At 47.7% G+C, this 24,609-nt stretch overlaps 2 protein-coding genes across 2 annotated transcripts in view; one reads left to right on the forward strand and one right to left on the reverse strand.

Moving 5' to 3' along the window:
• The window catches only part of DKKL1 (dickkopf like acrosomal protein 1), a 99,431-nt gene that overhangs the window by 39,759 nt on the left and 35,063 nt on the right, over positions 1–24,609 (reverse strand). The gene's annotated exons all lie outside the window — the stretch shown is intronic.
• Positions 1–24,609, forward strand: part of LOC115466601 (myosin-binding protein C, fast-type-like) — a 30,861-nt gene that overhangs the window by 3,273 nt on the left and 2,979 nt on the right. The window contains 25 exon segments of the mRNA XM_030197947.1: positions 4,626–4,676; positions 9,240–9,317; positions 9,606–9,754; positions 10,113–10,230; positions 10,769–10,817; positions 11,077–11,136; positions 12,282–12,466; positions 13,471–13,603; positions 13,778–13,902; positions 14,031–14,136; positions 14,323–14,489; positions 14,991–15,156; positions 15,319–15,425; positions 16,080–16,109; positions 16,869–17,008; positions 17,256–17,415; positions 17,624–17,729; positions 18,018–18,118; positions 18,121–18,204; positions 19,041–19,175; positions 21,220–21,387; positions 21,641–21,729; positions 23,148–23,172; positions 23,175–23,342; positions 23,801–23,940. Coding sequence (XP_030053807.1) covers positions 4,626–4,676; positions 9,240–9,317; positions 9,606–9,754; positions 10,113–10,230; positions 10,769–10,817; positions 11,077–11,136; positions 12,282–12,466; positions 13,471–13,603; positions 13,778–13,902; positions 14,031–14,136; positions 14,323–14,489; positions 14,991–15,156; positions 15,319–15,425; positions 16,080–16,109; positions 16,869–17,008; positions 17,256–17,415; positions 17,624–17,729; positions 18,018–18,118; positions 18,121–18,204; positions 19,041–19,175; positions 21,220–21,387; positions 21,641–21,729; positions 23,148–23,172; positions 23,175–23,342; positions 23,801–23,940 — 2,840 coding nt within the window.

The raw sequence follows: 24,609 nt of genomic DNA on the forward strand, positions 1-24,609 counted from the left end.
GATGAAACACGGCTCCCGCGTGCCCACCCACACAGCCTCCCTGCAACTCCCTCCCCTCTTCACATCACAGCCCCTCCATAACACAGGTGTTCAAGGACATCAAGGTGTGTCTGTAACATTAGCAGGGGAGAGACAATGGCTAAAAAAGCAAACAGGATGCTAGGAATTATTAGGAAAGGGATGGTAAATTCATGTATTTAAAAAATATATATTCCTTTCGATCCATGGTTCTTAGTGGATTACATAGGTACATACAAAATATTGTCCAAATTTAACTGACAAGAAAAAAATTACACACAAACAGATAAATTAAAACCAAGAATATTACAATGCCTTTGTATTGCTCCATGCTGCGACCGCACCTTGAGTATTGCATTCAATTCTGGTCACCGTATCTCAAAAAAGATAGAGCGAAATCAGAAAAGCTTCAAAGAAGAGCGACCAAAATGATAAAGGGGATGGAACTTCTCTCGTATGAGGAAAGGCTAAGGAGGTTAGGGCTCCTCAGCTTGGAAAAGAGACAGATGAGGGGAGGTATGATTGAGGTCTACAAAATCCTGAGCGGTGTAGAATGAGAAGTAAATCGATTTTTTTACTCGTTCCAAAAGTACAAAGACTAGGGGACACTCAAGGAAGTTACATGGAAATATTTTTAAAACAAATAGGAGAAAATATTTAAGCTCTGGAACTCGCTGCTGGAGGATGTGCTAACAACAGTTAACATATCTGGGTCTAAAAAAGGTTTGGACAAGTTCCTGGAGGAAAAGTCTGTAGTCTGCTATTGAGATAGACATGGGGAAGCCACTGCTTGCCCCGGGGATCAATGGAATGTTGCCACTATTTGGGTTTCTGCCAGGTACTATTTGGAAAACAGGATACTGAGCTAGATGGACCATTAGTCTGACCCAGTATATGGCTACTCTTATGTTCCTCTGGAAATTCTATTCACAGCTCCTGCATTCACAGCCTCTCCCGGTAGATGGCACTGTAGGGAATGGTGTAGGAGATCTGGGTGTGGGAGGGCTCGCAGCGTCTTCAGTCCCAGCCTCTCCCAGCAGGAGGCGCTGTTGGGAATAGTGCAGGAGCACTGGGGAGTGGCTCATGGTTCCTGCACAGGTTTTGCTCAGAATGGTGCAGGAATGCTGCCAATGCACCTCACTCATGCCTTGCATCACCCCTGCTATTCCAGTACACATCCACAGTTCTCTTAATGCACCCTATTCCCATACAACCAGCAAAACCTTTGACCACAGTTATCTAATCTCTTCATTGTTCCTAGACCTACAGGCATTGTCCGAAGCCAGTGGTCAGGCCCTGCAGGAGCAGGAACAGGATGACCTGAGTCCTAGGGGTTAAGTGCTGAGCTTTTCGGGGGGGGGGGGGGGATTAAGACTCCATGGTGTAGGGTTACAATAGGTGTGTGTGTGTGTTTATAGAACTGAACTGGGTCTACTAAGGTTCCTGGGCACTGCTGCTAATTATATCATCGTCCCCTGCTCTCCGTGTCCCTAATAGGAGAGACCCCTGAACAGGCAGCAATGTGAGCACAGGATGGAAAGGTCAGGGAGCTCAGGCAATGAGCCAAGGGTGTATCGTGCGGAGATGATGGTGTGTGCTGTCTCAGGGCTTCAGGCAGCTGATTGCATCGGCTTCTTGAGACATTTCCAGTATATTTAACTGTGGGCAGAGAGAGGGAGACACGGGGTCCTTCCGCTGAACTCCCCAAGGATAAAAGATCCTTCCATTGCACCTGCTAGAGGTGACAACCTCTTTCATTGGACTTCCCAGGGACCTGGACCAGCCATTGGTTCTAGGCTTGACAGACCCTTGATCTGATCGAGGATAGTCATACTTTGTCTCTCCTTGAACCTTTCACCACACTGTCTAAAGAGGCAGATGAAAACCTGGGGTAAAAAGTATTCTAAAGTGGTGAGCAGGTGCACAGAGTGCAGCGGATGCTCGAGAACCCTCATTATTTGACAATTATTCTCACATTATTCTCTGTGTCCAAGGGAGGGTAATCTTTTTGAGGAGTATAGTGCACCCAATCATTCTGAAAAGTTGAATCCAGTGGGTAGATGTATGTACAGAGAGGTTTGAATAAAACCATCAAAACTGAAAGAGGGGGAAAGCCCCAGGGTCGGATGGGTTACATTGACAGATATTAAAGGAGCTTGCGATTCCACTGAAGGACAAGTTCAGTTCATCTTTGGAGGCTGAAGTGGTCCCACAGAACTGGTGAAAGGTGAATGATGTCCTTCTGCACCAGGAGTTCTGAACTCAGTCCTCAGGACATACCCAGCCAGTCTAGTTTTCAAGATATCCACAATGAATATACATGAGATAAATTCGCATGCACTGCCTCCATTGTATGCAAATATGCGTATTCATCATGGCTATCCTGCAAAGTTGAGTGGATGGGTGTCTCAGGCTGCAGAAGGCATAACCTACAGGCCTACTCCCTAGTTCCTGCCCTGGGTCACTGAATGTCTAACACCAGCCCGTGTATTGTGGTAGACGTTATTGTAACTGGTCTGCAGTGGTGATTCGGAAGGGGCAGAATATTCATTTTTACAGAGTTCATGAAAGCCTGAGAAATAGTAACATAGTAGATGACGGCAGATAAAGACCTGCACGGTCCATCCAGTCAGCCCAAGGAGATAAACTCATTACATAACGTATGATGTGATACTTCATATGTATACCTGATCTTGATTATCTTTGCCATTTTTAGGGCATAGACCATAGAAGTCTGCCCAGCACTGGTCTTGTTCTAAACTTCTGAAGTTGTAATCGAAGCCCCTGATAAGCTCCACTGCAACCCATCCAAATCTATTCAGCCTCGATCAAGGCACAGACCGTAGAAGTCAGCCCAGCACTTCAAAGGGAAAGATACTTGGCTGGGCTGGGATGGGACAGGTCTGCAACCACTCAATGTCCCCAACACCTACACTCACCCAATAATAAATGTAGCAACCTGAGTATAGGCAGGAATGTCCATCCCTCCTTCCCACACTCTTGCACTCCCAGACCCTCCAAAGGGAAGATGCCTGGTATCTGTTAGTGACTAGAATGATCAGAGACCACACAAGCTCACTCTAAGGGTGGCTGAGCCTGGCTTTTTGGTATGGGGAGAAGAGGTCTTTTCCAGAACAGTGCAGGACCAGAGAGATCTCTTTTCATTTCTGAAGAGACACCACTAGCCCTGAACCAGCTGCTTCTTTCTTGGGGTATGAGTGGCAGGGACAGGTCCTGCTTCCATCCATGTATCCGGAGGCAGAAGGGAAAGCAGGAGCAGCAGGGATGAGAAAAGTGCACTCTTGTGCAAGCCATACACGCACAGATTACTGTTCTGTGTTGCACACTGGTCTCCCCTCTCAGTAGATCCAGTGCGTGACAGCACAGAACATGCACAAGGGGCGTACTGTAGTTTACGACAAGATGTAATTCGCCAATAACAAGTGAGCACTTTTCTTAAAGACTACGCAGTAAGTGAAAGGAGGGAGCACTCTTTCCCGATTGTGCATGCATGCTCACACGATCGTGAAATGAGTGCGCATTCTGAACAACATTAGTTGTAAAACAAAAATATAAATAAATTAAAATCTGGAATAAAACGACACAAAAATTTCTGAGCTGCCCGTCCCTACCCTGCCCCACAGCGAGGAGAGAAAAAGGGAAAGCATACATGTCCCATTTTGACACTTGTTATATCTGCTGAAACCACACTCCTCCAGCCTGGTAACGCGAGCTGGGCTGGCGTTCATGTGGTAATGAAAACCGGTTTCTAAACTGAACCTCAGGATGCTGACAGAGGCTCCCTTATGGTGCCATCTCTGATATTATCAGTCCCTGCACTCTCTGCATTGTGCCACAGTCTCTGGTATTTTCAGCTCCCTCCTCTCTGCATTATGTTGCAGTCTCTGGTATTTTCAGTTGTGCCTCATTCTTTGGTATTTTCAGTCCCTGCACTCCCTGCATTGTGCCACAGTCTCTGGTATTTTCAGCTCCCTCCTCTCTGCGTTATGTTGCAGTCTCTGGTATTTTCAGTTGTGCTTCATTCTTTTGTATTTTCAGTCCCTGCACTCTCTGCATTGTGCCTCAGTCTCTGGTATTTTCAGCTCCCTGCACTCTCTTTGTGGGTCACAGTTCTGGTATTTTTAGTCTCCTGTGCCATAGTATCTGTGATTTTCTGCTCCCTGTGCTCTCTGCATTGTGCCACAGTCTCCGGTATTTTCAGCTCCCTCCTCTCTCCATTATGTTGCAGTCTCTGGTATTTTCAGTCCCCGTGCTTTCTGCATTGTGCCTCATTCTTTGGTATTTTCAGTCCCTGCACACTCTGCATTGTGCCACAGTCTCTGGTATTTTCAGCTCCCTGCAATCTCTGCACTATGCTACGGTCTCCGGTATTTTCGGTCCCTGCAGTCTCTGCATTGTGCCAGTCTCTGGTATTTTCAGTTCCTGTGATTCTTTCTCACGCTCCTGTGTCCCCAGAGGGGACCCATGTTCACAGGATCACTAGTAGAAAATTCTGAAAGGCAGTAGCAGAGCTGAGAATTTACACAGTAGTGACCCAGTTCCCTCTCTCGCTCCTAACCAAAATCTCTCCATCTCTGTCTCTTCAGCAGCTAAAAAGGGAGCAGCTCCTGCCTCAGCCCCAGCCCCCCCAGGAAAAGGTAAGAAGCTGTCTTGAATGAATGAGATCTCAATGTTCAGGATGACGGCTACATCTCGTAAGCACCTATGTCTTTATAAAGTAAACAGACGTTTTCCACCTATACTTGTTAAGCATGTGAGTAGATTAATGCATTACATACTTTATGCAGGTCAAGAGATCTAGGGAAGGGCACAAACCCTTGATCCTAGGTCAGGGGAAGATCTAGGGGTGAGGGAGGACCTTCTATTCATGGATTGGGGAGGGGACTCTCCTTTCCAGGTTAGAAGGTCCAAAATGGGCCTAGTCTTACTTCATAGGCCAGACAAAGGTCCCAGTATGTAGTTGACCTTCCTTCCTAAGTCAAGAGAGGACTAAGTCAAGGGGCTACTTTCCAGGTCTGATGAGGGTTTAGGATGAGAGTCAGTCATCCTTCCTGGGCCAAGGTCTGGGGTTTGGGGCTAGCTCAGCTGTCCTTTCCAGAAGATCCTGGGCCCTCCTTTTCTGGTCAGGAGAAGATCCAGAGATGGGGCCCTTCCATCCTTGCACCTTCACCTCGTATCTGCTCAGGCTCCTCCTACATTCCAGTAGTCTAGTACCAGCCTGAGACTGGTCTGTCATTTGGGTCTAACGTTTCTCCTCAGCACAATATTGTTCTGTCACGTGTCTTGTCTGCATCACATGTGTCTCATGTTTGTTCTCAACCCAGTATCACCCTGTCACGTGTGTTTTGTCAGGAAGGTACCAGTCTGTCATTTATCTCTCATGTATCTTTACAGTCTGGTACCATTCTGTCACGTGTCTCATGTTCCTGTCACTTGTGTCATGTCAACATGGTACCGATCCATCACATTGGTCTCATGTTTCTCCACAGTCTGGTACCGGTTTATCATGTATGTCTTTCACCTGTGTCATGTCAGCACGGTACCAGGCCATCACGTGTGTCTCGTGTTTTTCCACAGTTTGGTACCATCCCGTGATGTGTGTCTTTCACCTGTGTCATGTCAGCCTGGTACCGGTCCATCACATGACTCATGTTTCTCCACAATCTGGTACCATCCAGTCATGTGTGTCTTTCACATGTATCATGTCAGCCTGGTACTGGCCTATCACATGGGTCTCATGTTTCTCCTGTCACATATGTCATGTCAGCCTGTACCGGGTTCATCACATGTCTCGTGTTTCTCTTGGCATGTGTGTCCCATGTAGAGGAAACGCTCCATGCACAGCTCTAGGTGGTATCAGAGAGGATGAAAGCATCTACCAGAGAACAGGAAACCTTTTTTCAACTCAGCAAGTTATTTTTCTGGACCTGGATTCCTTCATTTTCATCCTCCACACACCCCCTTATTTTTAGAAAGGCCAAACTCTTCTTACAGACTCAAGATTCACCATTTGAGGTCTCAGATCTGGATCTGTGATTTCAAAATTACCCCACTTTCACAGCCCTAAGACATCACACTGACTCCCATCTCACAAAGCCTGTGATGTCACACTCCCACCTTTCACAGACCCTGTGACATTACACTGATTCCTACCTCACAAAGCCTGTGACATCACACTGACTCCCACCTTTCACAGACCCTGTGATGTCACGCTGTGCCTGGGATCCCTAATTTCTCAGGGGCTCCATGATGTCACTCTATCTCCACAATCCCCTGCCTTCCACAGCTGCTGTGATGTCACATTATCCTCTCATAAAATCTATGACATCACGCTTTTCCTCACGTCTTGCAGGATGCTGTGATGCCACACCGTCTCCCACCTCTCTCAGACCCTGTGATATATCTCTGTCCCTAGGGTCTCCTCCCTCCCACAGTCTCTCTCATATTATCCTCCGAGCTTCACAGATCCCATGTTCTCACATTCTCCCCAAAATTCCTCCTGTGGCCGCCACATGGGACTTCCGCCGCAACCGTGACAGCAGAACTGGTTTCAGACTGGGAAGAGAAGAGACACCACACTTTACCTAACTGCTTATCTCCCTTTTCCTTATCTGATCTGCAGGAGCCCGGCATGAGGAACTGCCCGTGGATGGTAAGTTCTGTGCGTGTGAATATGAGAGATTTTTAAAAAGTATTGCTGAGCAATGTTAAATATATCATGAGAGAAAACAGGGTAGTGACCCCTCAGCATCTTCAACAGAAATTATCCTGCCATCAAAACCCAAAATGTGAAGATCTCAACCACTGCGGGAAGAAGCAAGAAATACAAACTCTCTACAGAAAAATGGAGGAGAATTTCATTCCCTGCCCTCCCCAAAACCCAGGGTGGGAAAAGCCTTAAACAGAAAAGCTCTTTTAGGAATCTAAAAACAGGAACTGCAGGTTCAGCAGACACTCCAGGAGCAAGGGACAGATGCCTGGGGCATTTTTAAGGGATCAGGTTCCCAGAAATATTTCTTCCCCCTGCTAATTGAGAAGACACCTTAAAGGGAAAAGGAGGAAGAAACTGTGGCCTTCGCTTTGAAGACCCAGGAATAATTTCTGTTCCCTCTGGCTCAGCAAAATTGGGAAAAGTCTGAGACTCAAGAACATCAAACCACTGCTACAAAAACAGAGAAAATAAAGTACAGGAACCGCCACATTTTCAAGAAATATCCCACTGTCCACAAGCCTCGCTGAGCCCCCTCAGAGCTCAGCCTTAATGGCCTCTGTGCTAGTCTGAAAATGTTCTTTTTATTGCAATTTTTTTTATTTATGCAATTTGAACAATATTTTTATATAAACACCTTGCCGAGAAACATTCAAATAAAGTAACAATCTACCCTGAAATTCAAGTCCACAATATTAGAGGAGACGAAACGTTATTAAGAAGAAAATACAAGAAAAATGTAGTCCGAAAACTTTCTCTGGTATGTCTGAAATACCTCTTTGAAATATTACTGGAGTAACCGAATAGCCAGGAAAATGTAATATGCAAAGGTTATATCTTCTCTGGCAACTCTCCAGGCCTTCAAATTTAGGCCTGAGAATCAAAGTGTCTTTAACAAGAATTTTGTTCACCTTTGAAATGGTGAAAACCAACTCCTCTGTCATCTCCAGTTTACCAGGACGTCCCAGACGGACGTTATTCAACGGCAAAATCTTTTGTCCTTGGATAATATCCATCATCTCATCAAACCCATTGGTAATTTCTCTCACTAAGGCCTCAGTAGCCAACCAACTGCAGTCAAACGTCACCACACTCAGTAATACTGTCCCAATCTGACTTCCAGAGGTCCCTCCTATCAACGACACTGTCTCCAGTCTGCGGATGACACCCCAACATCCTTCCTCTGTCACTGCCCCTGGGACAGACGATCAGGGTTTCCAGCACACACCAAACCTCAGTGTTCCCCCTCCATCCAGCTGGTGAGGCTTTTTGACATATGCCCCCTGCAGTGGTCCACCATGAGCTACAAATGGAGAGTCACCCATGCTGTCCTGAGCCACAGATTGACCAATAGATCCCACTGGAGGGACTGGGGAGGATAGGTAAGTATTCAGCCTACCTTTCTTCTTGGTCATCACAGCAGCTGACTCCTAGAAAGGAGAAAGGGGTTTTGTCTCTCCCTTAAATCTCAAATATGATGCAAGAGTTTACCCCTGTATAGGAATTCACAAAGGAGTAAGAAGCACTTCAAAAATAAGAGCAATGAGAGCTGAAAGCTGAAACACAACTGTGTTACCATCATTGTATCACTGTACCCAAGGATCTCTAGTGTCGAAACATGATTGCATTACCTATACCGATTCACTGCACCTGGGAATCTCCAGTGATGAGACAATGACTGCATTACCTACACTGTATTACTGCACCTGGGAATCTCCAGTGATGAGACAATGACTGCATTACCTACACTGTATCACTGCACCTGAGAATCTCCAGTGATGAGACAATGACTGCATTATCTACCCTGATTCACTGCACCTGGGAATCTCCAGTGATGAGACAATGACTGCATTACCTACACTGTATCACTGTACCTGGGAATCTCCAGTGATGAGACAATGACTGCATTACCTACCCTGATTCACTGCACCTGGGAATCTCCAGTGATGAGACAATGACAGAATTACCTACCCTGATTCACTGCACCTGGGAATCTCCAGTAATGAGACATGACTGCATTACCTACACTGTATCACTGTACCTGGGAATCTCCAGTGATGAGACAATGACTGCATTACCTACCCTGATTCACTGCACCTGGGAATCTCCAGTGATGAGACATGACTGCATTACCTACATTGTATCACTGCACCTGGGAATCTCCAGTGATGAGACAATGACTGCATTACCTACCCTGATTCACTGCACCTGGGAATCTCCAATGATGAGACATGACTGCATTACCAATTGATTTCTTTTTCTCTGCCAGGACACCTGATCTTTCCCCTTTTGCCCTGTATCCCAGAGCTTTCTCCCCTTTCTGTCTCAGAGATAAGTGCATCTTTAACCTCCGGCGATACTGCTGTATTTTTTGCATGGGGATATGGTGGGAGAATCAGTTCTGGCCTGTCTGTTTTTATTTTGCTCATATTTTCTAAGGGATCTTTGGGGTGTGTATAGTTAACACATTGCCCTCTTGGTGTCTCTACAGACTCGAACCCTGAGGAAGAGAGACGAGAACTAATAGGAATTATTGTACAGAAGCCAGAAGATGTCTCTCTAGATGTTGGTAAGTTCCTGCAGTGAGTAGGGAGGGGAAAGAGGATCCAGATGGTTTAGGGATAGTTCTGTGCAGAAAAAGGGAGGGAGAGGTGTCTACATGACTCAGAGTTAGCTTGGTTCTGTGACGTAGTTGGAAAGGGGAGATGATGTGGCTTGTTGTGGCTCAGGGCTAGCTCTGTGCAGGACATGGGGAGTGGAAAGTGGTACAGATGGATCAGGCATGGGTCTGGGTAGGAGATTGTGAGGGGGCTTCATAGCTCAGTGAAAGGTTCACAGCTCTTTTCTTTCTGTTCAGGAAATGACATCATCCTCCATGCGCAGGTGGACACCAGCCAGCTGACTGTGAAGCCCACCATGAAATGGTTCAAGGGGAAGTGGTTAGAACTGGGGATCAAGAGTGGAGCCCGCTTCCAGTTCAACGAAACGTACGATAAGGAAAAGAAGGTATGAGACACTAGGGCAGATTCTGCCCTTCTCCCTGAGAGACACAGAGGCACGAGGAGAGAAGCTCTGCAGCGCCCTCTACAGGGAGGTTCAGGGAAGGCAAAAACATCTCTTGCTTCTCAAGCCAGCAGGTCTGGAAGCAGGTGACTAAAAAAAATTATTTCCTTATCACAGCTGAACAGTACAAAGACAATAGAGAGGAACAATTTAGCAAAATGTTTCCTTAAGCCTAAGTACAACTGTTAAGGACTCATCAGATATACAGACACAGGCTAATACCGCCACTAGGATCCATGACATCCCTGCAAAGATGAAGCATTCCAGGTCTCAATCATTGCCCCCACCCTTCTCCCCACAGATATACACCTATGAGATGAAGATCAGCAAGGCAGTGCTAGGGGACTCTGGTGGCTACAGATGTGAAGTGTCAGCCAAGGACAAATATGACAGCTCTAACTTTAGAATTGATGTTCACGGTAAGCTGGGGTCTGGGGAGGGAGGAGAGGAGAGGAGGGAAGAAAGGAGGGGAGAGGAGAGAACAGGTAGGGAGAGGGGAGGGGAGGGAGTCCTGGTATCTATCTGAAGGGATGGGGGGGGGGGGTTTCTCTATATCTCATCTGGAAATAGGCTGGGGTTGGGACTCAAATGGGGGGGGAAGTACCCCAGGGAAGCTTGGGAAACCTATATCCTATCTGGAGTTAAGTGGAAGCTCGGGGGGGGGGGGGGGTCTTTATATCTTCTCTGTAGCTGAGTTGTTCTAGCTCAGACTCAGTGGTCGTCTCTCCACTTCTACCATGGACAGCGACTCCTCCACTCCCAGAATTTCAGTTCCCCTCCTCTCCTCTGTGCACTTACCAGGACACACATAATCCTTATTTATTTATTTATTGCATTTGTATCCCACATTTCCCCACCTATTTGCAGGCTCAATATGGCTTACAGAGTCCTGTTATGGCTTTGAAAGGAGTTACACGAACATGTTTAATGAAAGGGGTTTCTCTGCTTCCTTTCCAGGAACAATAACAGAGGAGAAAGGAGGCATTTTAGACAGTTTCAAACGAACGTGAGCACCAAGTATCCTATCTACTTCTCCCCAACCAACGTCCATTCATGATCAATGACTCCCTACAGCACCTTCTACTGGGAGAAGCTGGGACAGCAGGAGCTGTGAGCTCTCCCCATACTCAGCACTCCTACACCATTTTCAATAGTTCATCCTGCTGGGAGAGGCTCAGACTCTTTCAAGCTCCTCTACAGACAGTGCTTCTACACCATTTCCTCTAGTGACACCTGCCTGACACTCTTCTCTCTGCTCATTTCAGGGCAGAAGCCAAGGATGAAACGGCTGGAGAACTGGATTTCAGTGCTTTACTGAAGAAAAGGTGGGTATCAACCCCTTTGTGTAGGGTTATCAACCGGGTGAGTAGGTTCCTGACTACATTTTACAGCCCGAAGTCGCCAATGGGTTGAGGGATCGTGCAGCTTCTTCAGTTACAGATCAGATGAGAATAGCAGCTCTGTTTCCCCGCTGCCGTCACAGCCATGGCCTCAGTGAGACGTTGCCATATGGCCAAGAGTTCAGTCACTTTGATTAAAGTCCTTCATTCTCTTCAGAATTGGTGAAGAGATCAGACTGATTTGCTGTATCTTAGATGCTGGTCAGTAGTCACCGTTAGGGATGTGCATTCATTTGAGAGGATGTAGGAAATGGACATTTCCCAAGTAATTTCATTGATGAAACAAAAAAGTGAGGAGAATGGATGAGGATACCAACTGTTTTATATTTATTCACTTAAAAAATTCACTTAAAAAATTACATGTGCATAAACAGCGACCCGACACGGCCGTGTTTCGGCACAATGGCCTGCTTCAGGGGTCTTTATAACCTTGAATGATGTAGTTTAGAATGTTTGTTCCAAGGGAAATAACAGGAAACAAATCTCTCTGGTCTCCTCTCTTCAAAAATAATATATATGAGATATATATATTTTTTTAAAAACGAGCATCTAAATACTCCTCTCCTAAGAGTTATCGGCAAATTGTGAAAAAGCTTTTTCACAATTTGCCGATAACTCTTAGGAGAGGAGTATTTAGATGCTCGTTTTAAAAAAATATATATATCTCATATATATTATTTTTGAAGAGAGGAGACCAGAGAGATTTGTTTCCTGTTATTTCCCTTGGAACAAACATTCTAAACTACATCATTCAAGGTTATAAAGACCCCTGAAGCAGGCCATTGTGCCGAAACACGGCCGTGTCGGGTCGCTGTTTATGCACATGTAATTTTTTAAGTGAATTTTTTAAGTGAATAAATATAAAACAGTTGGTATCCTCATCCATTCTCCTCACTTTTTTGTTTCATCTTCACGGTGTCGTGAGGATTTTTTACCTCCTTTTTTGCCTTCGCCAAGTAATTTCATGCCATTGACGAACAAAAACAAGCAGAAAAAACTCCCCAACAACATTTCATCTTTTCTCGTGTGCACCGTTTCGAAAGTATGCCTCTGCCTCTTCCTTACTGCAGAGAGGTGGAGAAGAAGAAAAAGGAGGAGGAAGGAATTGAAGGGATCCCCCCAGATGTCTGGGAGATGCTGAAGAATGCCAAACCCAGCGAGTTCGAGCGCATCGCCTTCCAGTATGGTGTTACTGACCTCCGGGGCATGCTAAAGCGACTCAAGAAGGTCAAGGTTGTGGTGAAGAAGAGCGACGGTGAGTGGGCAGGAAGGACACTTTCAGGGCACCAGAAAGTCTGTAGAAATATCATTCCCATGGGGGGAGAGAGAGCCACGAAAGGGATTGAATGGCTGGAACCTTGACAGGGTTTGCATACCTATGATGAGATTTCTTAGGTACTAAGACAGGGACAAAGTAAGTTGCCCGATCTGGCCATTCCCAGCACGTGCTAACACTGGCCACCATCTTCCTTGTGATTAACATGGCCCTTGTTTAGCCAACTATTTCTGTTTCATTCACCTCAAGTTCAATGTGAAGACGGGGGGGGGGGGGGGGGGGGGGTAAGATTAAGTGCCAGAAGTATGGTTGGTGGGTCTCTAAAAGGCAGAGACCACACTTGGTAGCCCCAGTCATGCTTGTAGGAAGCAGAAATCTTACACTCAGGCCCACCCAAAATTGTGGCACTGTTACTGTGGCTGACCGGGATCCCTAAACCTTGCCAGCTGAAGATTGCCTCCTCCTTGGGCAGCCAGCAGCACTTGCCTCGAGCTGACGCTGCATGTGCTCAGTGTTCATGCATGCATAGCCTGCTGGCGGCAGCTCAAGACAAATGCTGCCAGCTGCCGTTTAGCACAGCATTGGCTGCCCGAAGAGGAGGAAATTTTCAGCTGCTGGGGTTTGGGGATCCCTACCATCTCAGGTATTTAATATTTTACAATGGCAGGCGGGCAGATGGGAATGGGTGGAGAGTGGAGCCGGGGAGGAAGGGGAGACAAATTCCAAGCCCACTCAAAATTGGTCATCTGTGTATGCCCCTGCCTCACAGGCTTTTCATTAGCACCAAGTGTTAAGTAGTCTAATTACTCCTGCAGTACAAGGGGCTACTGACGGAAAGAGCCAATATATGTTAAAAATTGGGACCCTAAGCTAACTGTTAGGGGTGGTCACCAGTTTCATATTGATGGTAGCTGGAAGAGGAAGGGGGTGCGAGGGGAGAGGTGACACAGGATTGATATGTGCACTGCCGTTTCCCCCCACAGCCTTCACTAAGAGATTAGATACCTGCTACCAAGTGGACAAAGGTCAAAAGATTAAGATGTCCGTGGAGATTAGTAACCCAGATGCCCATGTGAAATGGTTCAGAAATGGACAGGAGATCAAGCCCAGTGCCAGGTAAGAGAAATATTGTGTTGGAATGACTGGGGTCAGAGATAGATGCAATGAGTGAGACTCCATCGCGGTGTCTGGTGAGTGTGTGCTGGTGAGGATCCAGTGAATTAATTAAGTTTAGGGTTTGCTTTTCTTCCTCTCTCTCTCTCCACTGCTCTGCTCTTTAACCCCTCTCAGGTTCATCTTTGAGAACGTGGGCCTGAAGCGTATCTTAACCATTAATAAATGTACCCTGGCGGACGACGCTGCATATGAATGTCAGTGTGCAGATGAAAAATGTAACACTGAGCTCTTCGTGAGAGGTAGGCAAGGAGGTTTGGAAGGGGAAGGGGGTGCTGAGGGACTGCCCAATGCCACCGTCCAGAGGGAGGGAACAGAAAGGGGGCCAGGGGTGGTCAGCTGCATGAGTGACCCTCTCTGTCTCCCCCAGAGCCGCCTGTCGTGATTGAGAAACCCCTGGATGATCAGCAGGTGTTTGTGGGAGACAGGCTAGAAATGGAGGTGATCGTGTCAGAAGAGGGAGCGCACGTTATGTGGTGAGTGTTGCACCCCATGGTCACGGTTCCTCTGGGTTTTGACCGCTGTAGTGTGGTGTCTCTGTGAAAATACATGAAAATGTGGTATTCAGTAATGTATTGTTCGACACATCCAGCCTTTGTTTAACGTGAACCACTCTCCGCCCTTCTGTTTCTAATCCTCCCCCCGCCCCCCCCCCCCCCCAGGATGAAAGATGGTGTAGAACTAACTCGGGAGGAAACCTTCAAATACCGGTTCAAGAAGGACGGTAAGAGACACATCTTGATCATTAACGAAGCCACCCTGGAGGACAGCGGACGCTACAAAGTGATGACCAATGGCGGAGAGTGTGAAGCAGACGTAGTGGTGGAAGGTAGGTCACACACACCGGGGTTGGAGATCTTCTTCAGCCTAAAATACATGAAAGGGGGCACTGTGCAGGAGTATTAAGGATATCGGTGGATCAAGTGAACCTTCACACCATGGCACTCACAATGGCTACAATTACATATGTGTATTTCACATGTCTGCATGTGTTAATGTCAAGCCGAAAACCTCTCCTGATGCAGTAAAGTCCAGCTGGGAGAATCAGGCCCAGAACAGGTCATTTTCAACTTTTTTCTCTTCCTGGCTCCCCCACCTGTCTCCTGCCCTGCTGTGTCTCTCCTTATGCCCTTCTGTCCCTCTTGCCTCCTTGACTGTCTGCCCTGCTCTCTCTCTCTCTCTCTCTGCTCTTTATATCTGTTTCCCCCTTTCTGTCCCTCTTCCCCTCTCTCTCCTCTTTCCCTTCTCTGCCTCTCACCCTGTCCCCCCTCTCACCACCTGTCTCTTTCCCCCTCCCTCCATCTTCCTCCCTCACCTTTTCTACCTGCAGAGAAACAGCTGGAAGTGTTGCAGGACATCGCTGACCTGACAGTGAAGGCCGCAGAAAGGGCCGTGTTTAAGTGTGAAGTGTCCGATGAGAAAGTGACCGGCAAATGGTACAGGAACGGCATAGAGATCAAACCCAGCAAAAGGATCACGATGACTCACAAGGGCAGGTACAAGGCAACCAGCACACCTCACTATACATTGCTGGGGACTCCTCTCCCCCAACACTGGCAGGGCACTGCTGGGAGGTAGCTCACACCGCCTGAGACATGTTGAATGCAGATGTCAGATTCTGGGTTTTTTCAATGACACTGTCATGGGCTTTGCTGTAGGATTCACATGCTGGTGATCGATGACGTGAGACCCGATGATGAAGCGGACTACACATTTATCCCTGATGGCTACGCACTGTCTCTGTCTGCCAAACTCAACTTCCTGGGTAAGTATCTCATCAGACTTGGAACCAATTCTGCCAAAGTTCATCACACCTAGATCCAATCCCATTATACCTTGCTACACCTACTCCAAATCCCATGGTGCCTCATCATGGCTGGAACCAATCCCGCTGCACTTCACTGTGACTGGAACCAATCCCACTGTACCTCACTGTGACTAGAACCAACCTCACTGCATCTAGAACCAATCCCACCGCACCTCACTGTACCTAGAACCAATCCCGCTGCACTTCACTGTGCCTAGAACCAATCTCAATATACCTTACTGTGCCTAGAACTGATTCCACTGCACCTCACTGTACCTAGAACCAATGTAACTGTATCTTACTGTGCCTAGAACTGATCCCACTGTACCTCAATGTACCTAGAACCAATCCCACACTGTACTTCACTGTGACTAGAACCAACCCCACTGCATGTCACTGCATCTAGAACCAATCCCACTGCACGTCACTGTACCTAGAACCAATCCCAGTGCAGTTCACTGTACCTAGAACCAATTCCACTGTGTTCAACATTCTTAACTGTGTGTAAAACCAATTCTGCCATTTGCATTTTTGTTCTGTAAATTGTAGTACTCATTCTTTTTCTGTTTGGGTAAATATCTAACACTCACTTTGTTTCTCTCCTTTCTGCAGAGGTTAAAATTGACTATGTCCCCCGTCAAGGTGAGAAACTAGTCCATGTTGCTTTTCATTTCACCTTTCCCCCTCACTGCATGGTATTTCAGGAAACAAATAAATCCTTATGGAGCACTGGAGTTGAGACAGCACCAAGGTCTGTTCCCTCTGTCAGGCTTTCCCCCCCACATCTGAAAACCCCCGTGTCCATCCCAGGATTTCAATACTGTAACTGTGTTTTGGCTTCAGCGAGTTAAGGGGCTCTAAGGTATATTTTGGGTGCAGTCAGTGGCTATGGAATGAGACCTACCCTGGTCATCACCTACCAAATGACCTTCTCCAAAGCTTGAGCCACAGAGAAGTATGAATGTAAAGAGACATACAGAGCCTGTCTCCAAAGAAACTTCTTGCTCTCTATTGAATAAAGACTACAGTCTGTAAAGAAAATCCTGTGACGAAATCTTCACTATCAGCAGATGTGGCCCTGAGCTACAGACTGGAGCTCTGTCTTGTCACCACAGGCAGGAACTGACTCCTGAGATCATATCTGGGGCAGGGGCTCTCTCCTGAGACTGTAGCCTGGTCAGAAACTCTCTCAAGACCATACCTTCGACAGGAGGTCTTTCCCAACACTGTGTCTGAGTGGGAGCTTGGGTGTGATATTTTTCCGTGTGGTGGGGTGGGGTGAAGAAGAACAGTGAACAGTTGCTGAGGGCCTCCTCTAAGAATTCAGGCTGTAGACTACTCCCATATCTTTGATCAACAAATTCTAAATTTTCCACCTTCACTCCATCTCCTAAAATCTAGAGCCTCCAAAAATCCATCTGGACTGCTCAGGCAGCAGTCACGTCAATACCATTGTGGTGGTAGCTGGCAACAAGTTGCGTCTAGATGTTCCCATCTCCGGAGAACCTGCTCCCACTGTCCAGTGGTTTAAGGACAGTAAGGTAGGCTGCAGCCCTTGTCCCTCATGGCTGTCCACTTCTCACTCCCTGTCCAATGCTCTCCTGCTCCTCGTCCCTCATGCTCCTCCACTCTATCCCTTCCAATGAGGCTCTTCAAGTCCTTCATCCCTACCCCAATGCAACCCCATTCTTCATTCCCGCTACTCCCATGATGCTCCTCTGTCAGTACACTCTGTAGGAAGACCTCACATCTCCTTCCATCTCATCTCATTCTCCCTTCCTCTGCCAGGAATTTACAGACATTGAGGGTCGGGTGCGGGTGGAGCTCAAGAAGGAGTTGAGCAGTTTTATAATCGAGGGAGCAATAAGATCAGATGAAGGGAGTTACAATATCGTGGTGACCAACCCTGTCGGAGAAGACAAAGCTACTATCATCGTCAAAGTTGTGGGTAAGTGTGAAAGGGTCAGTAGGGTTCTACACAAATCTTAATATGTTGCAGTTTGGAGAACTGGATCTAGAGACCCTCCCAAACTCTAAATGGAGACCTTAATACTCGGTATGATGGAGCAGCAGGTGAAGGCAGATCTGTGGAGCTCACCAAGGAGTGACTATTACCCAAAAGAAGTTCCTCACCTTTTTTTCCCATTACATTTCAGATGTTCCTGATCCCCCCGAGGCTGTGCGCATCACCAGCATTGGTGAGGACTGGGCCAATGTTGTCTGGGACCTGCCAAAATATGATGGTGGACGGCCAGTAACAGGTAAGCTTATCCCATAGGACCTCACTCCTCTGATTTGCCAGATGGTGTTTTCTGTAGAGACAGCAAGGGGACAGACCACAGAGAGAATCTCACTGTGCTTCCAGTCAAGAAACCTTCACTACTCACTTATAAAGCAGTTTGACTCATCAAATTGTTCATCAGTGGAGCATCTGAGTGTGCCAGGTTATGCCAGCTCCTGAAAGGCATTGATAAACTGAGTCAATGGGTTAAGGGTAGGGTGGAAAGGCTTAGATAAGAGAGATAACTTCCTTCCTTCTCTTCCACAGGTTAATCTGATAGAGAGGAAGAAGAAGGGCAGCCATCGATGGATGAAAATGAACTTGAGGTCTATCCCGGAGACAACGTACGAATCCACAAAGATGATTGAAGGATTATGTATGAGATTCGAGTATTTGCTGTCAATGCTATTGGCATTTCTCAGCATGGCCAGACGTCCAAGCCCTTCATGCCAATTGGTGAGTTAGGGCAGCTGCCAGAAATAGACTACATGATGGATGCATTTGGGGAGGGGGGCAGTGGAACTCTTTTGCTAGTTACTGAGTGGGAGTGGGCACACCCAGAACCATCAGATCAAGGATCTGGTCACTAGTGGAACCAGATGAGGTCTCCACATCACATGTCCCTCACTCTGGAAGAAATCATTTAGAGTTGGGGTGGAGAAAGTAACAGTAGAAGTCCGTAAGTGACAACAGGGAAGGATGGTCATGGTGTATCAGTGTAACCCCCACTCAGAAACCATTTTGTTGCCATGAAATATCAAAGTACGGCAGTCTCCTCTGGGCCTGGGAAAGTCCAGAAGATGTAGGGAGACTGAGAACTTCAGGGCAGGAGTATCTCTGTTTGAGATATAAGGAGACAGCGGGTGTGGAGTGGGACCCTCTCTGTTAGAGATGTGGTGAGGCTGTGGGTGATGGGTGGGCACCTCTCATTTGAAGATGTGAAAAAGCTGTAGGAATGGAGCGGAATCCTCTCTGTCGGGGATGTGGTGAGGCTATAGATGTGTTGGGTAAGATCCTCTCTGTTGGGAACGTGGGGAGACCGGGTTTGTTGGGTAAGATCTTTTCTTTTGGAAATGTGGTGAGGCTCTAATGTGTTTGGTAAAATCCTCTCTGCTACAGATATAGGAGGCTGTAGGTGTGTTGGGTGAGATCCTTGGTGTTGAAGAAGTAGGGAGGGAGGTGGTGGGTGTGGGTGGGATCCTCGGGGTTGGAGAAGTAGGGAGGTGGTGGGTGTCGAGTAGAAGCCTCACTACTGAGGGGTAGGTCTCTGTTCATGGCATTTTGTCTTACAGCCCCCACTAGTGCACCCCAGCACCTAGTAGTGGATGATGTTACCGATACCACCTGCACCCTTAAGTGGAGACCCCCAGACCGCATCGGAGCCGGAGGCATTGACGGTTATCTTATTGAGTACTGCGTGGAGGGATGTGAGTACAGACCATGTTTTATTCATGCTAAAATAGTAAGTAGCAGCAGTGAACAAGGTCTGCTAGCTTTTCTCTGTTAAGGGTATGTCGCAGTCACAGCTATCACAACGGCTGACCAAGAAAAGCGGAGGGGGTGGGAGGGCATCATGAATTAATCTGCCAGTAAGCAAGCCCAAAAGGCAAAAGGGATACTGAAAGCGACTCATGCCAGCAAGATACTGTCTGTTATGACTCCAGAGGTCAGCTTGGCTGTACCCACCTTTAACAGCATGGGGGTTTAGAACTGAAATATATTCAGCGAGAGGGTTGTTAGAGGATTAAAGTTAGTCAGAGAATCAGTTCCAGCAAACCCTGAGCATGCCTTCACCAGATACATACTGATCCAAAAAATAAGAAATAAAAAGTTTATAGTGACAGTACATTAAGTTGGGTTACCAGGGAAAGATGTGTGCTGTATTAAATTAGGGACTGTTTTCACCACGTACCACTTGCAAAACAAAGTTGGAAAATGCATCAGTCTTTTCTTAACAGCTCAAACACTAGACACAATTATTGTGACTTTTAATCCACTTTAACAAGCCTATAAATACATATCAGAAGATGAAGCCACCACATGTAACATCACTAGGTAAAAACAAAAACAAAATCAAGGATTATTACAGAGCAGGGGCGTATCTGCGTGGGGCCACAGGGGCCTGGGCCCCCGCAGATTTCGCCCTGGCCCCCTCCCCCGCCGTCAACCCTCCCCCGCTGCTTACTTTTGCTGGCGGGGGGGCCCCAACACCCCGCCAGCCGAGGTCCGACCCGCAATCTCCATATTTCGTCTTCCTCCGTGGCCATGTGCTTCAAGGAAGTAACGCTGCAGTGCTGATTGGTTGAATCCAGTTCAGCGTCTGACGTCGCTGCGAAAAATGTGCCCCCCCTCTCTGGCTCTGGCCCCCCCTACCGCCGGATTCCAGATACGCCCCTGTTACAGTGCCCTTTGACTATGAAAACCTCATCTTGACTAAACCCACACTGCAAAGGTATCACTGGAGCTTTTCACTAGCTAGTCTCAATACAGAGACTTTTCACCAGAATAAGTGTCATCCAAACTTTTAAGAGGTTCACAAAGTCTGTTGATTTTTCTGTCTCCCCCTGTCTGTAATCCACATCTACAAGGACAGGGACTCTTGATGATATAATCTCACCCTGTCTAAGCAGCAAACAGTACGCCTAGTGTACAAAATGACAACAAGAAAGTGTACTTACCCATCTGGAGACCCCCTAAGAAACTGAAACGATGCCCTAAAGCCCCAGAGGTCAGCTTTGGCTTGAATTCTTTTCCCAGGCCTGTGGTATAATTTGGTTAGTTTTACCAATGGGGTGTGAATTCCTGTAAAGGCACAGTTTATGGAGACAGTAGTTTATTTCTATTCTTTTTCCTGAGTGTTGGTTCTGGTTTGTTTTATTGCTTGGGCGTTCTGTCTTACACTGACGTTCCCAGGGATCAGACTAGGAGGGGAAGAGGGAATGTCCGAGCTGCTGTCCCAGAGGTCTTTGGCTGACACACAGTAGGCCCTAAAGCCTCAGTTAGGCTAATGCTGACAGATACCACCCCCTATCCACAGCAGCTTCCCCTGTGGAAGTGCCAGACACATTGGGCTTGAAACTCTATTTCCACAGCCTGTCCACGTCCCGACCTCATCTCCATGGCAAGAAACAAGTTCAGATATTCTCCATCGAATTCTGAGTTACTTGGAGAGGTCACGGGGGGGGGGGGGGGGGGGGGGGGGAGGGCGCTTGATTTTACACCAAGCTCTCCCTCACTCTAGTGCTTGGGAAAGTGGGGGAGCAGAATTTCCTCCATTGCCCTGGTTTTAGTATGAGATACCCGGGGAGGTGAAGGGCAGAATCTTCCCCTGACATCACCCTAGTTCTAGTGCTGAGATACTGAGGTACTTGCAGGGGGGGGGGGGAGGATTTCCCCCTGACATCTCTCTCTCTCTCTCTTTCTGTCTCTGTCTTCCTGTTTCTCTCTCATTATCTGTCTCTGTTTGTGCAGCCGATGAGTGGATCCAGGCTAATGACCAGCTGGTGGAGCGTTGTGGCTACACTGTGAAGGGGTTACCCACAGGGCAGAAGATTACTTTCCGCGTACGGACAGTGAATATCGCGGGGAAGAGTGAACCAGTCTCCCTAGCCCAGCCCGTGACCATACGAGAGATCCTTGGCGAGTGCCTCTACCATTGCACCTTCTCCCATCCCTCTGTCTATCCATCTCTCTCTCTCACTGCTTCATCTCGGTCTGTCTCCATCCCCTACACCCCCATCTGCCTATCTCGCTCTTGTCTATCTGGCTCTCTCACACTCTCTGGGTCTATCTCCCTCTCTTGTTCTGTGGGGGTCTCTCTTGATGCTTTGCTCATTCTGTGTCTGTCCGTCTGTCTCCGCTTATTTTATTATTTCTCTACTTTGAATTTCAGAACAACCCAAGATTCGTCTGCCCCGGCACCTCCGGCAAACCTACATCAGGAAAGTTGGGGAGCAAATAAATCTCCTTATCCCGTTCCAGGTAATGGGAAGCTCTAACAGGGCACTGCTGAGAGGAAGCTCGCCCTGCTGGGGCCCCTCCCCCACTCACAGGGCACTGCTGAGAGGAAGCTCATGTTGCCAGGCCCCCCTCCCCCCACACCACTGACAGAACACTACTGGGCCCCCTCCCCTACACTACTCAAGGCACTGCTGAGAGGAAGCTTGCACTGCTGGGGTTCTCTCCCCCACACTGCTCAGGGCACTGCTAAGAGGAAGCTCACACTGCTGGGACCCTGTCCCCCACACCACTCATAGGGCACTGCTGGGAAGAAGCTCACACTGCTGGAGACATCTCAGGGAAAATGGGAAGACTTCGAGGGAGGGGGGGGGAGTTCAAGGGCAGGACCAGCGTAACTATTAAGAATGACTAGGCAGCCGCATAGGGTGTCAGCTTCTGTGGAGTAGCAAAGAACAGTTGTAGTGTAAGCAAACTGTTAACAGCTTTCACATAGTTCATGTGCCTGGGTAAAATTACCAGAATTTGCAGAATAGCAGTTAAGCAGCCTGATTGCACTTACGAGTAATGTGTGTGTGTGCATAACGCATGACACTTATAGTATTCTAAACGCTTATGCACGTAATGTGCATGGAAATGTGGCTGCCTAGGTACAGGACTGCCCTTAGTCACCTGCTGGACACCATCGGCTTTCCTAGTCTGTTGTTCAAGGAGCCAGAGACCTGAGTAGTAAACAAGATACCGGCACTATTTATGGTGTGCAAAGGATTGGGCCACAGTCAAGAATCCTCGCGCATGTGAAGCAAAACCTCGTAAGGATAAGAGGAAAAATTTAACTTAGCAAGCTCCTGAAGCTTCAGCTGAGGCATCGGCTATTGCAGGGAACAGCGACATCCGACTTGAAAACGTGCAGCGAGGGTTGGGCTTTGGGGATCACAGGATACAGGCACTGGGGGTGGCCTAGAGACCTCTCTGGAACTTGCACCAGGGGATCAGTCAATGCCCAAAACTGCCCATGCAAGGGGGAAAAAAAATCTCCAAATGGCTCTTTCTGGAGGTTTGGCCACACATTACACTTCTAGGACAATATATGGAACATTTAGACGGGACTAAGGGGAAGGATTAAGGACAGCCCCACTTTCCAACTATTATTTGCCAAAGTGGCTTTAATTCCAGCTTGTAACTGAGGGTTATTGTCCTCTTCTCTGTCTAAAAAAAAACTCATTCCAAAGGGTAATGCCAAGTGGAGATTCAAAGTGGTGGAATGCAACACATTTGATGTAGAATTAGCAAGTGGAAAATGTAACAGAGATATACATTTAGAAGGTTTGGACAGGTGTAGCTCATCCTGCATCCCAGGGCTGCATGGATATTTCCATACCCCCATCATGCTTGTTTTGGGAAACTATAAGAAGCCATCACATGCATTTGTTGAACTGCAGGGGAAGCCGAGGCCAAAGGTCACCTGGCAAAGGACGGGCAGCCAGTGGACCTTCAGCAGGTCAACATCAGGACTGCAGATACTGACACCATTCTGTTCATCAGGTCCGCCGAGCGGTCACATTCCGGAAAGTACCAGCTCTCTGTGCAGATCGAGAATATGTTGGACGAGGCCACCGTGAACATCAGAGTGGTGGGTGAGTGTTGGCCACGTGGTGGTGGTGGGGAGGAGGTGTGAATGCAAACCGGGGTAAAGGGAAATTCTGAGAGGACAAGGGCAGCTAGTCCCTGGAGATTTCCCGTTCTGTATTTCTCAGTCCCTCTCTCTATATGTACAGGGGTCCCATCCTGTCCTGCACTATCCAGCCCCCCTTCCTCCCCAGCAAGTATTCCCTGGAGATTTCCCTCTCTGTATCTCTCAGCCCCTCTATAAGGATGTCACAGGGGTCCTGTCCTGTCCTGTCCTGCCCAGCTCCCTTCCACCCCCATGTGTATTCCCTGGAGATTTCCCTTTCTGTAACCTCTCAGCTCTCTCCCTATAAGGAGGGTACGGGAGTCCTGTTTTGCCCCACTCTGTATCCCCTTCTCTCTCGTAGCCACTCTGCTCCATCCTCCACACCTCACCCTAGTTTCTCTCTTCTTCTTCTTCTCACAGAGAAAGCTGGCCCTCCAGTGGGAGTTACAGTGAAAGAGGTTTGGGGCTTCAATGCATTGATTGAGTGGCAGCCTCCAAGGGATAATGGCAACTCAGAGATCACCGGTTATGTAATTCAGAAAGCAGACAAGAAAACCATGGTAAGGGACAGCAGGGAAGGGCCATATGGCTAGACGGGGAGGGGGAATTTTCACAGTTTTTCCTTCCCAGGAGGTCTTCATGTTACCCAACATGTGCTGATATGAACAGGGTAAAGATGGGAGCAGATGACCAAACTCCCAGTGCATTCTTCTAGTTAACGGCAGTGGTATTCATTGGGCCTACATTTTAATTGGCAGCTCCTACAGGACTGACGTGCATGAGATCACAGCAGATCCTTCTCCACTGTGGCTGCAGGAGTGAAGAGTGATGGGCCATTAGGAGGTATAGATGGAGCTCAGTATCCATGAGAGAGAATTAGCTGGAGATGCCATGAAGCTGGGAAGCGCAAACATCACCCAACCGTTGAGCACTGGGGTCTACCCTCTCCATTGCTGGGAACATCCTAAGATGTTGGAGAGAACGAGGTGCTTCCTCTGAGACAGGAGGAAGCACCACCAGATGCTATTCCTGAACCCACCAACCCTCTCCCACTCAGGGTCACCCCATCATCAGCTTATCCAGTACTTTCCAAGCCCATGTGACCTATGAACAGCAGGCTCTTGCAAGCTTCACCCTTCAAGCGGGATTCATCTCAACACCTCCTGACCCTGCACAGATCTTCACTTGGGTAGAAAACCTTCCTGCCTTTTAACTCTCAGCCACGGCGA

Source organism: Microcaecilia unicolor, chromosome 3 (assembly GCF_901765095.1).
Source record: "Microcaecilia unicolor chromosome 3, aMicUni1.1, whole genome shotgun sequence".
NCBI classification, from domain to species: Eukaryota; Metazoa; Chordata; class Amphibia; order Gymnophiona; family Siphonopidae; genus Microcaecilia; species Microcaecilia unicolor.